Source organism: Oncorhynchus nerka, linkage group LG13 (assembly GCF_034236695.1).
Source record: "Oncorhynchus nerka isolate Pitt River linkage group LG13, Oner_Uvic_2.0, whole genome shotgun sequence".
NCBI classification, from domain to species: Eukaryota; Metazoa; Chordata; class Actinopteri; order Salmoniformes; family Salmonidae; genus Oncorhynchus; species Oncorhynchus nerka.
This window is the reverse complement of record NC_088408.1, coordinates 31,982,249-32,002,820: the sequence shown is the minus strand read 5'-3', so window position 1 is coordinate 32,002,820 and position 20,572 is coordinate 31,982,249. Positions and strand designations below refer to the sequence as shown.

Below are 20,572 nucleotides of genomic sequence, written 5' to 3'. Positions count from 1 at the left end.
AGCGCTGTACCCATTCCTCCACCGCAGGAGCTTCGGTCTGGCTCGGATGCCATGGTGCCAGGACCGGCTGGTACCCCAACACACACTGAAAAGGGGACACGTTAGTAGAGGAGTGGCGTAGTGAGTTCTGAGCCATTTCAGCCCAAGGAATGTATCGTGCCCACTCCCCTGGCCGATCCTGGCAATACGACCGCAGAAACCTACCCACCTCCTGGTTCATTCTCTCCACCTGCCCATTACTCTCGGGGTGATAACCGGAGGTCAGGCTGACCGAGACCCCCAAGCGCTCCATGAACGCTCTCCATACCCGAGACGTGAATTGGGGGCCCCGATCAGAAACGATGTCCTCCGGCACCCCGTAGTGCCGAAAGACATGGGTAAATAATGCCTCCGCAGTCTGCAGGGCTGTAGGGATACCGGGAAACAGGACTTAGAAAACCGATCCACAATCACTAGAACCGCGGTGTTCCCCTGAGACAGCGGGAGATCGGTCAGGAAATCTATGGACAGATGTGACCATGGCCGCTGTGGAACGGGGAGGGGTTGTAGCTTCCCTCTAGGAAGGTGCCTAGGAGCCTTACTCTGAGCGCACACTGAGCAAGAGGAGACATAACCCTTAACGTCCTTGACCAACGTAGGCCACCAATACCTCCCCTGAAGGCTCCCCACTGTCCTCGTCACCCCAGGGTGACCCGAGGAGGGTAGGACGTGAGCCCACCGAATCAGTTTGTCCCGGACACCAAGCGGCACGTACCTTCGCCCCGCTGGACACTGAGGAGGCGCGGGTTCAGCCCGTAACGCCCGCTCGATGTCTGAGTCCACCTCCCATACCACTGGGGCTACCAGCTTTGAGGCGGGAAGGATGGGAGTAGGTTCGGTGGACCCATCCTCGGTGTCATAAAGGCGGGACAGTGCGTCAGCCCTCACGTTCTGGGAGCCTGGTCTATAAGACAAAGTAAACCGGAACCGGGTGAAGAACATGGCCCACCTTGCCTGACGTGGGTTAAGTCTCCTAGCTGCCCGAATATACTCCAGATTCTGGTGGTCGGTCCAGATGAGAAAAGGGTGCTTAGCCCCCTCAAGCCAGTGTCTCCACACCTTCAGAGATCTAACCACCGCTAGCAACTCCCGGTTGCTCCCCACATCATAGTTACGCTCCGCTGGGCTGAGCTTCCTTGAGAAGAAAGCGCAGGGGCGGAGTTTTGGTGGCGTACCCGAGCGCTGTGATAGCACGGCACCCACCCCAGCCTCGGACGCGTCCACCTCCACTATGAATGCTAGAGAGGGATCCGGATGCGCCAACACGGGCGCATTAGTGAACAGCGCCTTCAATTTGTTGAATGCTCTGTCCGCCTCTGCTGACCACTGCAACCGCACCGGGCCCCCCTTCAGCAGTGAGGTAATGGGAGCCGCTATCTGGCCAAAACCCCGGATAAACCTCCGGTAGTAGTTGGCAAAACCCAAAAACCGCTGCACCTCCTTTACCGTGGTTGGAGTCGGCCAATTACGCACGGCCCTAATGCGGTCACCCTCCATCACCACCCCGAGGTGGAAATGCGATATCCCAGAAAAGAGACGGCTCGTTTAGAGAACACGCATTTCTCAGCCTTGACGTATAGGTCATGCTCCAGCAGTCTACCAAGCACCTTGCGCACCAGAGACACATGCGCGGTGTGAGTGGCCGAGTAGATCAGAATGTCATCGATATAAACAACCACTCCCTGCCCGCACAGGTCCCTGAGAATCTCGTCTACAAAGGATTGGAAAACGGCTGGAGCATTCTTTAACCCATACGGCATGACGAGGTACTCATAGTGGCCGGATGTAGTACTAAATGCGGTTTTCCACTCGTCTCCCTTCCTAATACGCACCAGACTATACGCGCTCCTGAGATCCAGTTTTGTGAAGAACTGCGCTCCGTGGAACGATTCCACCGCCGTAGCGATGAGAGGTAGAGGGTAACTATACCCCACTGTGATGGCGTTTAGACCTCTATAATCGATACACGGACGCAAACCTCCTCCTTTTTCCTCACAAAAGAAACTCGAGGAGACGGGTGAAATGGAGGGCCGAATGTACCCCTGTCCCAGCGATTCCGTGACATATGTCTCCATTGCCAACGTCTCCTCCTGGGACAACGGGTACACGTGACTCTTGGGAAGCGCAGCGTCCCACCTGGAGATCTATCGTACAATCCCTTCCCGGTCGATAAGGTGGTAATTTAGTCGCTTTCACTTTACTGAAAGCGATTGCCAAATCGGCATACTCGGGGGGAATGCACACCGTGGAACCCTGGTCTGGACTCTCCACCGACGTGGCACCGATGGAAACTCCCAAACACCTTCCAGAACACTCCTCTGACCACCCCTGGAGAACCCCCTGTCTCCACGAAATTTTAGGATTGTGCCGGGCCAGCCAGGGAGTCCCCAGTACCACTGGAAACGCAGGCGAATCAATAATAAAAAAAAAAACTGATACGCTCCCTATGATTCCCCTGCGTCACCATGTCCAGTGGGACCGTGGTCTCCCGACCATCCCTGACCCTAATGGCCGGCTATCTAGGGAGTGCACGGGGAAAGGAGAATCTATCGGCACCAGCGGAACCCCTAACTTAAGGGCGAGTCCGCGATCCATAAAGTTCCCAGCTGCGCCTGAATCGACTAGCGCCCTATGCTGGGAAAAGGGAAAAAAATGAAGGAAAGAGATTAAGACAAACATATGGCCAACAAGGGGTTCTGGGTGAGTTTGATGCTGACTCACCTGGGGTGACCGAGAAGCGTTCCGCCTGCCATCTCTACTCCCAGACGGACCCCCCCCCAGCACCGATCAGACGTGTGCCCTCTCCGACCACAGTTGGTGCAGGGAAGGCCACCTCCTCCGGTACCCCTCGGCGTAGCCCCTCCCAACTCCATGGGAATGGGAGCGGAGGGGCTGGGTGGTGGAACGCACAGAACCCTCTCTGAACGCCCGCGGGCAGCCAGCAGATTATCCAGTCGAATGGACATGTCGATCAGCTGATCCAGTGACAGAGTGGTGTCCCGACACGCTAACTCCCGGCGGACGTCCTCTCGGAGACCACACCTGTAGTGGTCCATAAGGGCCCTGTCGTTCCACCCAGATCCGGCTGCCAAGGTCCGGAACTCCAGCGCGTAATCTTGGGCGCTCCTCTTCTCCTGCCTGAGATGAAATAGTCGTTCTCCCACCGCTCGGTCGTCTAGAGGGTGATCAAACACGGCACGGAAGCGGCAGGAAAACTCTGTGTAGTGCTCCCGCGCTGAGTCTGGGCCATTCCAGACTGCGTTCGCCCACTCCAGAGCACGACCCGTGAGGCAGGAGATGAGGACACTCACCCTCTCTGCTCCTGAGGGAGTGGGTCTGATGGTGGCCAGGTATAGCTCCAGCTGAAGCAGAAACCCCTGGCAACCCGCCGCCACTCCATCATAAGCCCTCGGTAGCGTCAGACGGAGGGTGCTGGAGTCGGGAGATGGGGAGTCCGGAACCGTGGGTGCCGAAGGTGGAGAGAGGAGATCACTCCTCTCCCATCTGTCCATTCTCTCCATTACTTGATCCATCGCGGATCCGATCCGATGGAGGATGGTGGTGTGGTGGAGAACCCGTTCCTCCATCGATGGGAGAGGGTTGGCTGCTGCTCCTGCTGACTCCATAAATCAAAGGTGCGGGATTCTGTAATGCTCCGGTGTCGTGGGTGTGGAGTCAAATGCAGGAGACAGAGTTCAATGCTGTGCGTCTTTACTAGCACCAACGCAACACAGGGTGCTCACAAAAGTAATGTCTCCCAAACACAGGGGAAAAAGTACAATGGAGAAAATCACAACTAAGCACGTACCTCCTACAACAGAGCCGAAAGTTTACAATGAAAAATAATCCCGCACAACAACAGGCGGGCCAGCTGTCTAATAAAGACAAACAAATTAAACAAGAACAGGTGCTACCACTAAACATACAAGGAGGGGGAGGAAAAACAATCAGTGGCAGCTAATAGGCCGGTGACGACGACCGCCGAGCGCCACCCGCCCGGGAAGGGGAAACACCCTCGGTCGGACTCGTGACAGAACCAAGGGTTTGATATCAGACCATTTCCTACGTGAATATGCTATGTTGATTTGTCTTCAGGTCTTCACTCTTCATTTTGCACATTACATATACGTTCGGTTTTCTATAACTTTCTATAGCCCGTGCCCAACTCATTGACATCAAATTCTTAGAGGTACAGAAGCTGTTTTTGAAATAGGTCACTGTAATTATATCTGCACGTAATGGTCATATGGGCAGGTATTTCAGTTTCCAACATAATATTTTTCTCTGTTGCCTAGGTTTTAACTCAGGCATATTTGTACGTATTTAATCCTTCGTGACCATATGTACCTCTCCTTCATTAACTATGATTGACGATGCACACAAATTGATTAAATTGATTCCACAACCACCACGCGTCACGTGCGTAATGGTCATGTGAGGTGACATGTTTATATTTTGGGTTGTGAACACACAGACTGTTTGACCTGACCAAGATCGGCTTCAGATTGAAACGTTGTCGATAAACGGTGAATTGGAAACATAAACAGTGTGAGGGCCTTCCTGGTTGAAGCTATCCCTCTACTGGTGTGGAGGCTGTGCTTTGGGAAAGTGGTTGGGGTTATATCCTGCCTGTTTGGCCTTGTCCGCGGGTATCGTCGGACGGGGCCTCCTGTCTCAGCCTCCAGTATTTATGATGCAATAGTTTATGTGTCGAGGGGCTAGGGTCAGTCTGTTATATCTGGAGTATTTCTTCTGTCTTATCCGGTGTCCTGTGTGAATGTAATGTAATGCTCTCTCTCTCTCTCTCTCTCTCTCTCTCTCTCTCTCTCTCTCTCTCTCTCTCTCTCTCTCTCTCTAGGGCCATGACAAATCTCAGTCTCATACACAAGACACATTCCTACACGCATGCACACGCACACATAACAGCAGTGTTAGCAGAGAACAGCCTGTTGGAGGGGGGTCTGATGGCTTTAAGTGCCCTTAGATACTAAAAAGCTGAAAAGGTGAACAGTGAACATCCTCATCATTACCATCTGGTGTTTGCAGCAGTCAGGCCATTCAAACCAAATGTCAAGATGGAGGGGCCCATTCTGAAATCTATTCAACTGTGTTCCAGTTTATGTGCTCTAATTATGGATATAAATATCCTAATGAAGCAACGTGCTCCAGATGAGAGTAAAATGGGAGGGGATGTTGGTTTGGTGGTGTTGCAGCTATCAGGGACAGACAGTGGGAGAGATGGGTGAAGACCGAATAACACCGCGGTCTACTGTGTTTGCTAACAATGTTATAGTTCATTACGACTGTGATTCCGAGAACACTGGATGTACACTATATCTTTTGTCATTGTACAACAAGACTAATGACAACTGGTGGAGCTAAGTGGCTCTTTGGAGTACTTGTGTTGACAGCATCACATTTGAGGGTTTGGGGGAGGAAGGTCAAATGCATGTAAGAAAAACAAAGAGACGGACTGAGAAAATCATTTGTTTTTGTGTAGGAAGCCTTGGGATCGGCCAAGCAGCAGCCCCTGGTTTATAAACATCCAGTCACTCTGACGTCTACGAGTACAGCCCAGTAAAGCATGAAATTACCACTGAGTGTTACACTCAGAGAACACACACACACACACCGACACCAAAACACACACACACATCCCCCTGTATTGTTATAGTGAAGCCCACCCACAATAAGGACAACAGAACATCTATAAATAGGCTGAGTGAGTGACAGAGGGCCACTCAATTTGACCTTTCTGTGGTGACACCTCTCCTTGAGGAACACACAGATCTATCAAGACTAGAGGAAACCAGCAGCACTAAGGAGGACAGGACAGACAGCTCCTTATCAGCATGAGAAACACTCCCACTCAGGCACAATCAAATAGGAACACAACAGCTCTGCAGTGGAATAGCAGTACAAGGTAAAATAGGGTCCGTAATAGAGGAATGAACAAAAGTGATCCAACGTGCAGTGTTTTTCCCACAACCCCATTTGAGGCGGTGTGGTGTGCGTGTGAGTTTTTAAGTAATTACAGTGGTACGATACCGAAGCCAGGCGGGCATGTTTACAGTTCACTGTTCACTTACTGGCATGTATTAACAAGAGGAGGAGAGGGGAAAGGGAAGGGGAAAGAAACAGAGAAGAGAGGAGAAAGGGAGAGGAGCACATTCAAACACTAAACCAGTCAACTTTTGACTTATCAACAGATGAATGTCAACTTTAGCAACACAGGCTTTCAGCACATACAGACAAATGTAGTAGAAGATGGATTACAGACTAAAATGAACAGAAACCAGAATAAAGTTTTTTTTTTTCCTTTAGGAGAACAACATCGTCATTAATCTTAAACGCATCCAGACTGCTCTCAGATTGTTCTTTTCATGCTGAACTTTGACCTCCAGCCAAATATAACTCCTGGGTTGTGTAACCTCTGGTGTCACGTTAAAACCAGGGCAGAAAGTCTCACACAGCAGGCTCGTAGGGGAGGGAGGATAGTTGATAACATCCCCCATTCATCCAGTCATTTTACTGTCATGTGATTTTCCATCTTAGAGGAGAAATGTAACAAGTGGCCCATTAGAACTGGAATGGAAAGATTTATTTCAAAGGAGAAAGGAACAGAGAGAAAGGGGGCTGAAATGTAGAAGTTAGGAATGTTATTTTAAAGAGAAAGTGTATCTCAGGTCTTCCCACCCATAACCTGGCAGAGACACTGCATCTATTTCTATCACAATGCAGTGGTTGGGTAAAAGTCACATCTCTACATAAAGCCTGACCAATCATAATGTGCTGTAATAAAGTGTTCCGATAGCGTCATCTGGCCAGAATTAGAGTTCATTAAACACCTAACTAAACAGAGAACCCAGTTATAGAGTGTACTAGGGGTGACACAAGTCGGATAAACAATTTCACAATTTCAGCTGTTTTTAATCTTTGCTTTGCTGTAATAAAGGCTTTACCTTTTTAAGTAAGAACAGCATCTGGTATTATTTATCATTTATTTTGTGTTGTTTACACTGTTCCAAATACTCCAAAATAATATTTGTAAAAATAATAACCCTCCCTTTTCTTTATCTCCTTATTGTTATTATTACTAACATTGTTATGATCATCATTATCATAATAATGAATAATGTCACTATCATTAGTAGGGTGAGTATAGCAGCCTAAGAGCACATCCTGTTTAGTCTTAATACCATAACTTACTTAGGCCTATATTTCAATTCTTAAATAGGCTACAGGACTGTATCAAACATGAATTTGTTCATGTCAAATCAAATCAAATGTTATTTGTCACATACACATGGTTAGCAGGTGTTAATGCGAGTGTAGCGAAATGCTTGTGCTTCTAGTTCCGACAATGCAGTAATAACCAACAAGTAATCTAGCTAACAATTCCAAAACTACTACCTTATAGACACAAGTGTAAGGGGATAAAGAATATGTACATAAAGATATATGAATGAGTGATGGTACAGAGCGGCATAGGCAAGATACAGTAGATGGTATTGAGTACAGTATATACATATGAGACGAGTATGTAAACAAAGTGGCATAGTTACAGTGGCTAGTGATACATGTATTACATAAAGATGCAGTAGATGATATAGAGTACAGTATATACGTATACATATGAGATGAATAATGTAGGGTATGTAAACATTATATTAGGTAGCATTGTTTAAAGTGGCTAGTGGTATATTTTACATAATTTCCCATCAATTCCCATTATTAAAGTGGCTGGAGTTGAGTCAGTGTGTTGGCAGCAGCCACTCAATGTTAGTGGTGGCTGTTTAACAGTCTGATGGCCTTGAGATAGAAGCTGTTTTTCAGTCTCTCGGTCCCAGCTTTGATGCACCTGTACTGACCTCGCCTTCTGGATGATAGCGGGGTGAACAGGCAGTGGCTCGGGTGGTTGTTGTCCTTGATGATCTTTATGGCCTTCCTGTGACATCGGGTGGTGTAGGTGTCCTGGCGGGCAGGTAGTTTGCCCCCGGTGATGCGTTGTGCAGACCTCACTACCCTCTTGAGAGCCTTACGGTTGTGGGCGGAGCAGTTGCCGTACCAGGCGGTGATACAGCCCGACAGGATGCTCTCGATTGTGCATCTGTAGAAGTTTGTGAGTGCTTTTGGTGACAAGCCGAATTTCTTCAGCCTCCTGAGGTTGAAGAGGCGCTGCTGCGCCTTCTTCACGATGCTGTCTGTGTGGGTGGACCAATTCAGTTTGTCTGTGATGTGTACGCCGAGGAACTTAAAACTTACTACCCTCTCCACTACTGTTCCATCGATGTGGATAGGGGGGTGTTCCCTCTGCTGTTTCCTGAAGTCCACATGTAGCCTATGCATCGCATACACGTGACCAATCACACAGCATACGAGTCATTCATGATTTGAAATGCAATCAAGCATTTTAGTTTTAAAATAAAATCACAAAGTGACCCTTGAATAATTAGCGTAAACAATAATAAATTGTTCCATTTCGGGAATTGCATTCATGAATGAATGCAACTGTATTTATTTTTTGCTATAATAAAGGCTTTACCAAAAAAATGTTACCACAGACTCTCTGGTACGCTTATAATTTATTTTGTGTTGTTTACATTGTTCCAAACGTCAGAAAAATTATATTGTAATTTAATAGCACCTGTTTGGAACACATAATTGACAAATGTATTCCACACATCTGACTTCCCCTTTACCTCCGGAGCAACCAGTAAACATTCCCCGTTTCGAGTTTGTCACGTCCTCTGCATCTATTTTGCTGTCACATGTGTTACAGTGTTCAGAGTTTGTTAAAACCAGTTTATTGATGTGATTATGATATGCTATAGGTCAGGCTTTATTGGTCACGTGTATGCGATGCATAGGCTGCATGTGTCACGTAAAGCCTCATGTCCACCAGATGCGTCAAACTCTTTGTGTTCCGGTGGAAGTCATTCATTGTCAATGGAGCAGTCAGCAAAGCTGTTTTGGGGATGCTGCACTAGGCTGCAGTGCATTCTGTGGAATATTTTCAACTTGTGCGTTGCTTTACCGTGCAGTGGTACAAACGGAAGTTCATAAACAGTCAAGCCAGTTAGTTAGCTAGCGATCTAACTACAAAGCTACCCATTTTGCTAGATAGCTTAGCTAAGAAATTGCCAGCACCTAGTTTCCACTTTCCAGCTAATTATTTCACATTCAACTGACCAGGTAATCCAATCGTATTGGCGATGTGTCTCCATGCAGCATTTTTAGCATGGAGGTCCCGGTAGCAATGGGTGCTTTGGTCGAACACGGCAAGGAACCCAGAGACAGCGAAAATAACCTTTTCTGTGCTGCAAACCTTTCTGCAGCCTTGCAAAGCACATGTGCATCAGGTACGGAAAAAAACGACTAGACATCCATGAAAGAAAACAAACAGCAAAGCGCATGCACATTTGGTGGACGTACAGCGTAAAGAGGGCAAGGGTTGGGGGAATAGGGAATGTTTCCTAAACAAATGAGTGAATTCGGTGACAACTATTCAGTCAGAAGTGGAGGTAATTATGTTTCAGCTTCAGCAACACGGACAGCGTGGTAAACACTGTTGATGCTGTGGTGGTCGCTGCAGCAGGGAGGAGAGGGAGACAATGGGTGCTAGTCAAACAGTCACTCCCTGTCATTTTTTGGAACACAGCTCAGTAAGTCTGAGACTGGCTCGGAACAATCAAATCATTTGCGGTCGGACTCCCTCTAGTCATTTGTGTCTTAATTATTTCATTAAACAGTGCGCTTAAAGCATCAGTCAAGCTCAGTGCATATAAACGCCCCTTTTTCACGACCATGTCTTTCAAAGATAATTTGTAAAAATACAGATCTTCATTGTAAAGGGTTTAAACATGGTTTTCCATGCTTGTTCAATGAACCATAAACAATGAATGAACATGCACCTGTGGAACGGTCGTTAAGACACTAACAGCTTACAGACGGTAGGCAATTAAGGTCACAGTTATGAAAACTTAGGACACCAAAGAGGCCTTTCTACTGACTCTGAAAAACACCAAAAGAAAGATGCCCAGGGTCCCTGCTCATCTGTGTGAACGTGCCTTAGGCATGCTGCAAGGAGGCATGAGGACTGCAGATGTGGCCAGGGCAATAAATTGCAATGTCCGTACTGTGAGACGCCTAAGACAGCGCTACAGGGAGACAGGACAGACAGCTGATCGTCCTCGCAGTGGCAGACCACGTGTAACAACACCTGCACAGGATCGGTACATCCGAACAGCACACCTGCGGGACAGGTACAGGATGGCAACAACAACTGCCCAACTGCCCACACAATCTCTCCATCAGTGCTCAGACTGTTCGCAATAGGCTGAGAGAGGCAGGTCCTTACCAGACATCACCGGTAACAACGTTGCCTATGGGCACAAACCCACCATCGCTGGACCAGACAGGACTGTCAAAAAGTGCTCTTCACTGACGAGTCGCGGTTTTGTCTCACCAGGGGTGATGGTTAGAATCGCGTTTATCGTAGAAGGAATGAGCGTTACACCAAGGCCTGTACTCTGGAGCGGGATCGATTTGAAGGTGGAGGGTCCATCATGGTCTGGGGCGATGTGTCACAGCATCATCGGACTGAGCTTGTTGTCATTGCAGGCAATCTCAACTCTGTGCGTTACAGGGAAGACATCCTCCTCCTCATATGGTACCCTTCCTTCAGGCTCATCCTGACATGATCCTCCAGCATGACAATGCCACCAGCCATACTGCTCGTTCTGTGCATGATTTCCTGCAAGACAGGAATGTCAGTGTTCTGCCATGGCCAGCGAAGAGCCCAGATCTCAATCCCATTGAGCACGTCTGGGACCTGTTGGATCGGAGGTTGAGGGCTAGGGCCATTCCCCCTAGAAATGTCCAGGAACTTGCAGATGCCTTGGTGGAAGAGTGGGGTAACATCTCACAGCAAGAACTGGCAAATCTGGTGCAGTCCATGAGGAGGAGATGCACTACAGTACTTAATGCAGCTGGTGGCCACACCAGACACTGACTGTTACTTTTAATTTTGACCCCCACTTTGTTCAGGGACACATTATTCCATTTCTGTTAGTCACATGTCTGTGGAACTTGTTCAGTTTCTTTTTTATCTGAGTTATTTGATTTGTCTGAGACAAGGTAATAATCTGTACTTCTGTCCCTGAGCAAGGCAGTTGACCCACTGTTCCCCGGGCGCCGAACACTTGGATGTGTTTGCAATAACAAGTGCACAATACACCCAGCACAAAAGCCGAAATAACAAAGCACATGTACTGACAGACCAACAGACATGGGAACAATAACCGACCAGCCAATGGTGAACTGACGGCACATACTGTATATACAATTACTAATCGGGAATTTGGAATCAGGTGTGCCGGTGATGTAGACCCTGTGGAACTGTTGCACAGAATGAGCAATACGGAATACGTGACACAACCTAGTGTACTGTATATTCTAAAAGAAACCGATATGAATGCTTGAAATCAAAAGTATTCTTCATACACGGGCTGAATTGGAATTATGTTGAATGCACCTCTTTGCATCATAGGAATAGTTTGATCAAGAGAGGAACAAACAGAAATGGTGACATCCTCATAACCATGTTGTTAAATCAGACAGTTCTACCCTGCCAGTGAACCTGACCTGCGCTCCAACCCGAATCTACACAGTTATTAACCCAAATCCCTGCCATGACATGACCTCACATACCGTCATAAGTTTCCACAGCAATTACTTCAGTAATGATAGCATTTACTGTTAGGAATATAGTGTTTGTGCTCATTCACCCACAGTACAGTAACCCAAACAAAACACCAATAAACATCAGCCTGAAAACACCATTTATTGTTCAGGAGCCAGTCACTTTAACCCAGTTATTTAAGGACAGTGTCAAAACAACTCATTATAAACATACACATGTGGGGGAGTGGAGAGAGGGAGGAAGGAAGGAGAGAAAGGCAGAACAATTAGGAAGAGGAGGGAGAGAGAGGTCATGGTCAACAACACCATCGACCAGTCACATGTCAGGCTGTAGAGTGTAAACATGCTCTTGTATACACATTTAAAAAATACAAAACAAAACCATAATCAAATCAAATCATCAAATCACATTTTATTTGTCAAATGCGCAGAATACAACAACCTTACCGTGAAATGGTTACTTACAAGCCCTTAACCAACAATGCAGAAATATTTACTAAATAAACTAAAAAGTAAAACAAATCTAAATAAAAAGTAACACAATAAAATAACAATAATTGTATTTATCTAGGCAAGTCAGTTAAGAACCAATTCTTATTTACAATGACGGCCTACCCCGGGCAAACCCGGACGACGCTGGGCCAATTGTGTGCCGCCCTTTGGGACTCCCAATCACGGCAAATGTGATGCAGCCTGGATTCGAACCAGAGACTGCAGTGACGCCTCTTGCACTGAGATGCAGTGCCTTAGACCGCGGCACCACTCGGGAGTCAGGGGGTACCAGTATACAGTAGCAGTAGTGTAAAAATAAAGGGGGGGGGTGTCAATGGTCAATGCAAATAGTCCATGTGGCCATTTGATTCATTATTCAGCAGTCTTATGGATTGGGGGTAGAAGCCGTCAGCAAGCTTAATGATGATGTTGGAGTCATGCTTGGCCATGCAGTCATAGGTGAACAGGGAGTACAGGAGGGGACTAAGCATGCACCCCTGAGGAGGCCCTGTGATGAGGATCAGCGTGGCAGATGTGTTGTTGCCTACCCTTACCACCTGGGGGCAGCCCGTCAGGAACTCCAGTTGCAGAGGGAGGTGTTTAGTCTCAGGGTCCTTAGCTTAGTGATAAGCTTTGTGGGCACTGTGGTGTTGAATGCTGAGCTGTAGTCAATGAACAGCATTCTCACATAAGTGTTCCTTTAGTCCAGGTGGGAAAGGGCAGTGTGGAGTGTGATTGAGATTGCATCATCTGTGGATCTGTTGGGGCGGTATACAAATTGGAGTGGGTCTAGGGTTTCCAGGATGATGGTTTTGATGTGAGTCATGACCAGCCTTTCAAAGCACTTCATGGCTACCGACGTGAGGGTAGTAGTCATGTAGGCATGTTACCTTTGCTTTCTTGGGCACAGGGACTATTGTGGTCTGCTTGAAACATGTAGGTATTACAGACTCGGTCAGGGAGAGGTTGAAAATGTCAGTGAAGACACTTGCGCATGCTCTGAGTACATGTCCTGGTAATCCATCTGGCCCTGTGGAAAGTGTGAAAGTTGACCTGTTATAAGGTCTTGCTCACATCGGTTCCAGTCGTCTGGAACAGCTGGTGCGCTCATGCATGCTTCAGTGTTGCTTGTCTAGAAGTGAGCATAAAAGGCATTAAGCCGATCAGGTAGGCTCGCGTCACTGGGCAGCTTAGAGTCGTGGCCAAAAGTTTTGAGAATGACACAAATATTAATTTTCACAAAGTCTGCTGCCTCAGTTGGTATGATGGCAATTTGCATATACTCCAGAATGTTATGAAGAGTGATCAGATTAATTGCAATTAATTGCAAAGTCCCTCTTTGTCATGCAAATTAACTGAATCCCCCAAAAACATTTCCACTACATTTCAGCCCTGCCACAAAAGGACCAGCTGACATCATGTCAGTGATTCTCTCGTTAACACAGGTGTGAGTGTTGACGAGGACAAAGCTGGAGATCACTCTGTCATGCTGATTGAGTTCGAATAACAGACTGGAAGCTTTAAAAGGAGGGTGGTGCTTGGAATCATTGTTCTTCCTCTGTCAATCATGGTTACCTGCAAGGAAACACGTGCCATCATCATTGCTTTGCACAAAAAGGGCTTCACAGGCAAGGATATTGCTGCCAGTAAGATCGCATAGGACGCCCAAGAAAGTCCAGCAAGCGCCAGGACCGTCTCCTAAAGTTGATTCAGCTGCGGGATCGGGGCACCACCAGTACAGAGCTTGCTCAGGAATGGCAGCAGGCAGGTGCGAGTGCATCTGCACGCACAGTGAGGTGAAGACTTTTGGAGGATGGCCTGGTGTCAAGAAGGGCAGCAAAGAAGCCACTTCTCTCCAGGAAAAACATCAGGGACAGACTGATATTCTGCAAAAGGTACAGGGATTGGACTGCTGAGGACTGGGGTAAAGTAATTTTCTCTGATGAATCCCCTTTCTGATGTTTGGGGCATCCGGAAAAAAGCTTGTCCGGAGAAGACAAGGTGAGCGCTACCTTCAGTCCTGTGTCATGCCAACAGTAAAGCATCCTGAGACCATTCATGTGTGGGGTTGCTTCTCAGCCAAGGGAGTGGCTTCACTCACAATTTTGCCTAAGTACACAGCTATGAATAAAGGCCATGAATAAAGAATGGTACTGACACATCCTCCGAGAGCAACTTCTCCCAACCATCCAGGAACCGTTTGGTGACGAACAATGCCTTTTCCAGCATGATGGAGCACCTTGCCATAAGGCAAAAGTGATAACTAAGTGGCTCGGGGAAGAAAACATTAATATTTTGGGTCCATGGCCAGGAAACTCCCCTGACCTTAATCCCATTGAGAACTTGTAGTCAATCCTCAAGGGGCGGGTGGACAAACAAAAACCCAGAAATTCTGACAAACTCCAAGCATTGATTATGCAAGAATGGGCTGCCATCAACCAGGATGTGGCCCAGAAGTTAATTGACAGCATTCCAGGGCGGATTGCAGAGGTCTTGAAAGAGAAGGGTCAACATTGCAAATATTGACTCTTTGCATCAACTTCATGTAATTGTCAATAAAAAGCCTTTGACACTTATGAAACTCTTGTAATTATACTTCAGTATTCCATAATAACATCTGATGAAAATATCTAAAGACACTGAAGCAGCAAACTTTGTGAAAATTAATATTTGTGTCATTCTCAAAACTTTTGGCCACGACTGTACATCACTCCATATTCATTTGTTTTTGTGGCAGCAGGAATATGGAAGCCTGGCAAAATGTATAATAACAAATGTATGTCTGTCTATCTGTCCCTCTGTCAGTCTCTCTGTTCATCTGTCCATCTGACCAATCACCAAGTCTGAACATTAGCTTTTCATTATACCTAGTGCCAGCCAAGCGTTAACCCTCACTCAAATCATAACCTCATCTCTTCAGTCTCTCACTGCCTCATCTTTTATCAGAGGATAGTCTAAATTCTAATCTTCTATATTCTAGAATGAAGATGGTGGAGAGGATGGCAGCCAGACCAGAGCAGCCGAGCAGTAGACAGTGATTAATTAAACATTAAACATGTGGATGTGATGGGAGGATTAATGATTACTCAGACTGATCCTCCTTTCCTATTTTTGGGTCAATGCACTGTAATCCAATAACTGCAGTCTGTTGTTTTTTTCACCCAGATTTGGTACATGGAATCTTAAAATTTCATCCCCATTTTCTCAGAATTAATTTGTTCACCCAGAGACCCAAGTCTGTGAGCTGTGTTTAGATAATGTAGATTTGTGTGAGGCTGTGTGTAGTGTAGTTAGATCTCTGTTAGTTAGTGTGTGTGTGTGTGTGTGTGTGTGTGTGTGTGTGTGCGTGTGTGTGTGTGTGTGAGAGAGAGTTCAGTCTCCCCAGTGAGATTCAGTCTGTCCAAGGTGTGATGCATTGGAGCAGCACATCAGGGGGGTTTTATGAATGGATTGTGAGTGTGGTGCGATGACGTACGCTCCACTTACAGACACGTGTTTGTGTTTGCGTCTTATGCAAGTAAATGATGAACAGTTGAGAAATAGGAGAACAAAGCTGCAGCATCTTGCAGTGCAAGTCCAACACACTTCATCCTAAAACCATCATTTTTCCAACACATATCGAATCAAAGTAATAGTAAAAAGGCTGATGTGTTAGATCAGGGATTGGCAACTTTGATGGGGGTGGAGGCCACACAAAAAAACAGAACTCATCCTGAGGGGCCGCAATGGCTCGTGGAAAATATTTTAACGGCCGACCCTGTGACAGCGAAGAGAAAAAAAAATGTTTCAAAGTTAATTTCCTGCAATTCTACACATTTTGCCATGTTAGAGAAGATTTAGCAATTTTATAACTAATTTCATACAATTCTACGAATTTTGCCATGTTGGCAGTTTTTATTATGATAACTGAGGATTAATTACCACGGTCAGATAGCTGGTCACTAGACTAACTTACCAATCAAAAAAACAAACACTGACATGCTAACTGAGTGACTGCTGATGCACAACCAGATTTCGAAATTGCACCTTGTGTATTCTATTATTCTAACTCTCAACAGTAAGTTGAGACCCCGACTGAGTTCCCTGTGTTAGAAGTCAAATTAAAACCGACTTCATGCAGTGCCTTCAGACAATACTATATATGCATAATATGTCAAACCTTTGTTGTGCACAAACTCCCCTCCATATGCTAGCGTACCTGTAGACTTCCATTCATTGCGCTAACATTGGCTTGTGGAAATACCTCTAACTTCCTTCATACTTTACTTTTTAAATTTTTTATTTAACCTTGATTTAATTACACAAGTCAGTTAAGAGCAAATGCTTATTTACAATGACAGCCTACCCTGGCCAAACCCAGACGATGCTGGGCCAATTGTGCGCCGCCCTATAGGACTCCCGATCACGGCCGGTTGTGATAGAGCCAGGGATCGAACCTGGGTCTGTAGCGACACCTCTAGCAATGCAATGCAGTGACATAGACTGCTGTGCCACTCGGGAGACATAAAAAGTAGACATATACAAATGGCCCAAATATCGCAGTATGCCTTTAAAGTATTTGGGCTAATTTACTTATAGTGTATCAATGTAGACAAAAGTTAAGTATTTGGTCCCATATTCTGTATGCATTCTATATGTACTCATCACAACCAAAACAAACTGCAAATCACATCAAACCAGTTTGTAGAGTCACAAGCTTGATGTTGTCATTGCGTGCTATGAATATGGGATCAATACTACTTTACATTGACATGGTGTCTTATCTTCTAGTCGTCTGGGGATGGGACAAAACAATAGTACTGTACAACACTGTCTTAGACACAACCTGAGAGTAGTTTTACAGCAATCTTAGACTTAAAGCACACAATTCTGCATACAGATGAGTACATACAGAATGCATACAGATGAATACATACAGAATGCATACAGATGAATACATACAGGATGCATACAGCTGAGTACATACAGAATGCATACAGATGAATACATACAGAATGCATACAGATGAGTACATACAGAATGCATACAGCTGAGTACATACAGAACGCATACAGCTGAGTACATACAGAATGCATACAGATGAATACATACAGAATGCATACAGATGAGTACATACAGAATGCATACAGATGAGTACATACAGAATGCATACAGATGAGTACATACAGAATGCATACAGATGAATACATACAGAATGCATACAGATGAGTACATACAGAACGCATACAGCTGAGTACATACAGAACGCATACAGCTGAGTACATACAGAATGCATACAGATGAATACATACAGAATGCATACAGATGAGTACATACAGAATGCATACAGCTGAGTACATACAGAATGCATACAGATGAGTACATACAGAACGCATAAAGATGAGTACATACAGAATGCATACAGATGAGTACATACAGAACGCATAAAGATGAGTACATACAGAATGCATACAGCCCATAGAACCCAAACTCAAATTCTAAACCTGTCTTCTGAAGTGTGTGTGAAGTGTATGTTCTGTGCTGCCTTCTAAGAGTGTGTATGTGTATCTTGTCCTACCTTGACCTCCTGACTGGTGAACACCTCAACGTCCACCACACAGGCGATGAGGACAGAGATATCACAGTCTAGGCTTCGTGAAGGCATTCTCACTCCTCTCTGCACCGTTCAGACAGACAGATAAAAAAAACTGCTGGAATCTACTGCTCGCTTTACAAAGGACAGCTGGTCCGGAGCACCTGTGTGTGTGTTTTCGCCGGTGTGTTTGTGTGAGAGTGTGTTGTGCTCTGAAGAGCCCACTGTGTAGTAGTCTCTAGCAGTGAGGCAGGCTGGGTGTTACTCTGGGCTGGCTGGGGAAGCAGAGACGCCGAGGGAGAAGTCAGCCCACTAGCCTCCCCTCCCCTCGCTCCCTCTTCCAGTTATGACATCACTGCCCCCCAAACACACATTCTCGCTCACATACACAAAATGTCAAAAAAGGCAGATATTCTTTTCTACGCTGAGTACGGCTTGTCTCTCTTATCCTGAACTAGTGGGGCAATGCAGTGACGCAAATAGAAGATGATGAGGTGCCAAAACTGTTTGTCTAACTGAACAACACAGACAGACAGCGTTTTGTCCGAGACGTGAATCACACCGCTGCAGACTCTGATTTGGGAAGCTTGTTACAGAGACGCAGTCACACAGTTAATATAACAGACGTATTACTGCCATGGAACTGAGCTATCATGCGTCTGATGAAACCCTGCACGTTGTCAGTGATTTACATTCCACAGTTAATATAACAGACGTATTACTGCCATGGAACTGAGCTATTATGCGTCTGATGAAACCCTGCACGTTGTCACTGATTTACATTCCACAGTTAATATAACAGACGTATTACTGCCATGGAACTGAGCTATTATGCGTCTGATGAAACCCTGCACGTTGTCACTGATTTACATTCCACAGTTAATATAACAGACGTATTACTGCCATGGAACTGAGCTATCATGCGTCTGATGAAACCCTGCACGTTGTCACTGATTTACATTCCACAGCATGCTCCCTAAAATCAAGAGACACACAGGGCTCTGGGAAAGGATTCTAATAACATTCTGCAGTATGATCGTTGGATCATATCAGTGGTACCCCATGGTGTAAAGTTGCGTGTAAACATACTTTGAAGTACTACTTAAGTAGTTTTGGGGGGTGTCTGTAGTTGACTTTACCATTTATATTTGACTACTTTTACTTTTACTCCACTACATTCCTAACGAAAATATAGTGCTTTCAGAAAGTATTCATACCCCTTCATTTATTCCACAATTTGTTGTTACAGCCTGAATTCAAAATGGATGTGATATTATGTTTTATCACCCATCTACACACAATACCCCATAAAGACAAAGTGAAAACATGTTTTTAGAAATGTTTGCAAATGCATTGAAAATGAAATACAGAAATACCTCATTTACATAAGTATTCACACTCCTGAGTCCATAATTTGTAGATGCACCTTTGGCAGTGATTACAGCTGTGAGTCTTTCTGGGTAAGTCTCTAAGAGCTTTCCACACCTGGATTGTGCAACATTTGGCCATTATTCTTTAAAAATGATTCAAGCTCCGTCAAATTGGTTGTTTATCATTGCTAGACAATAATCTTCAGGTCTTGACACACATTTTGAAGTACTTTTTGACATTGCCATAACAAACGGTTGAATAGTTATTGACTCAAGATGTTTCAGCTTTTCATTTTTAATTTAATTAATTTGTGATGTCTGAGTGTTGGAGTGTGCCCCTAGCTGTCGGTATTTTTTTTGGGGGGGTGCCTGGTTTGCTTAATATAAGGAATTGTATGTATAGTATTTACTTGTATTTAAGTATATTTAAAACCAGATACTTTTATACTTTTACTCAATTAGTATTTTACTGGGTGACTTTCACTTTTACTTACATTTTCTATTAAGGTATGTGTGACACATCAAAGGATGAAATGATGAGGAATAATGCATGGCTCTAACGCTGACGTTATTTCACAGAGGTGCTTTTGTGTTCATATTGTATCACATCTCCTCTTCTTGGTCCTAGTATCTGAGCCACCCAGTGGTCAAACGCGGCTATTTGTCCAGGGTTAACAACAGAGGCTTCATGGAATACAGCCAACTCATTTACCTCCATGGAATACACATAGATATGACTAGTACTTATCTCTATGGGAATACATACAATGCACAGAACACCAGTCAAGCTGAGGCAAAGGGCAGTTTATTACATGGAGATATTGTGTGACTGTATACTAACCAGGTACACTTTAGGGTAGAATGTGTTTGCCTCTCTCCTCTCCATATCTCCTTCTTATTTCACTGCTCTCTCTCACCCCCTTTCTCTCTCCTCTCTCACATTCATGTGTATTGTATATAATCCTGCAGCATTATATCGTCCTTTCTTAATGGAAAAGCAGCCTCCGACACCCCCCCCCGACCACACACGCACGCACACACACACACACGCACACACACATACACACACATTTGTTTTACTATTACTGTGGCGACCAAACAATTGATTCCCATTGAAAATCCTACTTTCCCTAACCCCTAAACCTAACCCTTAATTTAACCCTAAACGTAATACGAAAAACCTATCCTTAACTCCTAACCCTAATTGTAACCCTGAGCCTAAACCTAACCCCTAAGCCTAAAATAGCCTTTATCCTTGTGGGGACCAGCGAAATGTCCCCACTTGTTCGAATTTTGCTAGTTTTACTGTCCTTGTGAGGACTCCTGGTCCCTGGGTCATGTGTGGTACAGCTGTGGACCTGTTAGGTGTGTGTAGTGTTGAGTGAAGATAAAGTTA

The 20,572-nt window shown here is 45.5% G+C and overlaps 1 protein-coding gene across 2 annotated transcripts in view; it reads right to left on the bottom strand.

The window, feature by feature from the left end:
• Window positions 1-20,572, bottom strand: part of rcan2 (regulator of calcineurin 2) — a 117,802-nt gene that overhangs the window by 41,001 nt on the left and 56,229 nt on the right. The window contains exon 1 of one of the 2 annotated variants that reach the window (XM_029676657.2): window positions 17,792-18,111. The exons of the other annotated variant lie outside the window; for it this stretch is intronic. Within the exon in view, the coding sequence (XP_029532517.1) occupies window positions 17,792-17,878 (87 nt within the window). The 5' untranslated portion in view covers window positions 17,879-18,111. Of the gene's footprint in view, window positions 1-17,791; window positions 18,112-20,572 lie in introns of those variants that run through there. 2 annotated transcript variants of the gene reach the window in all.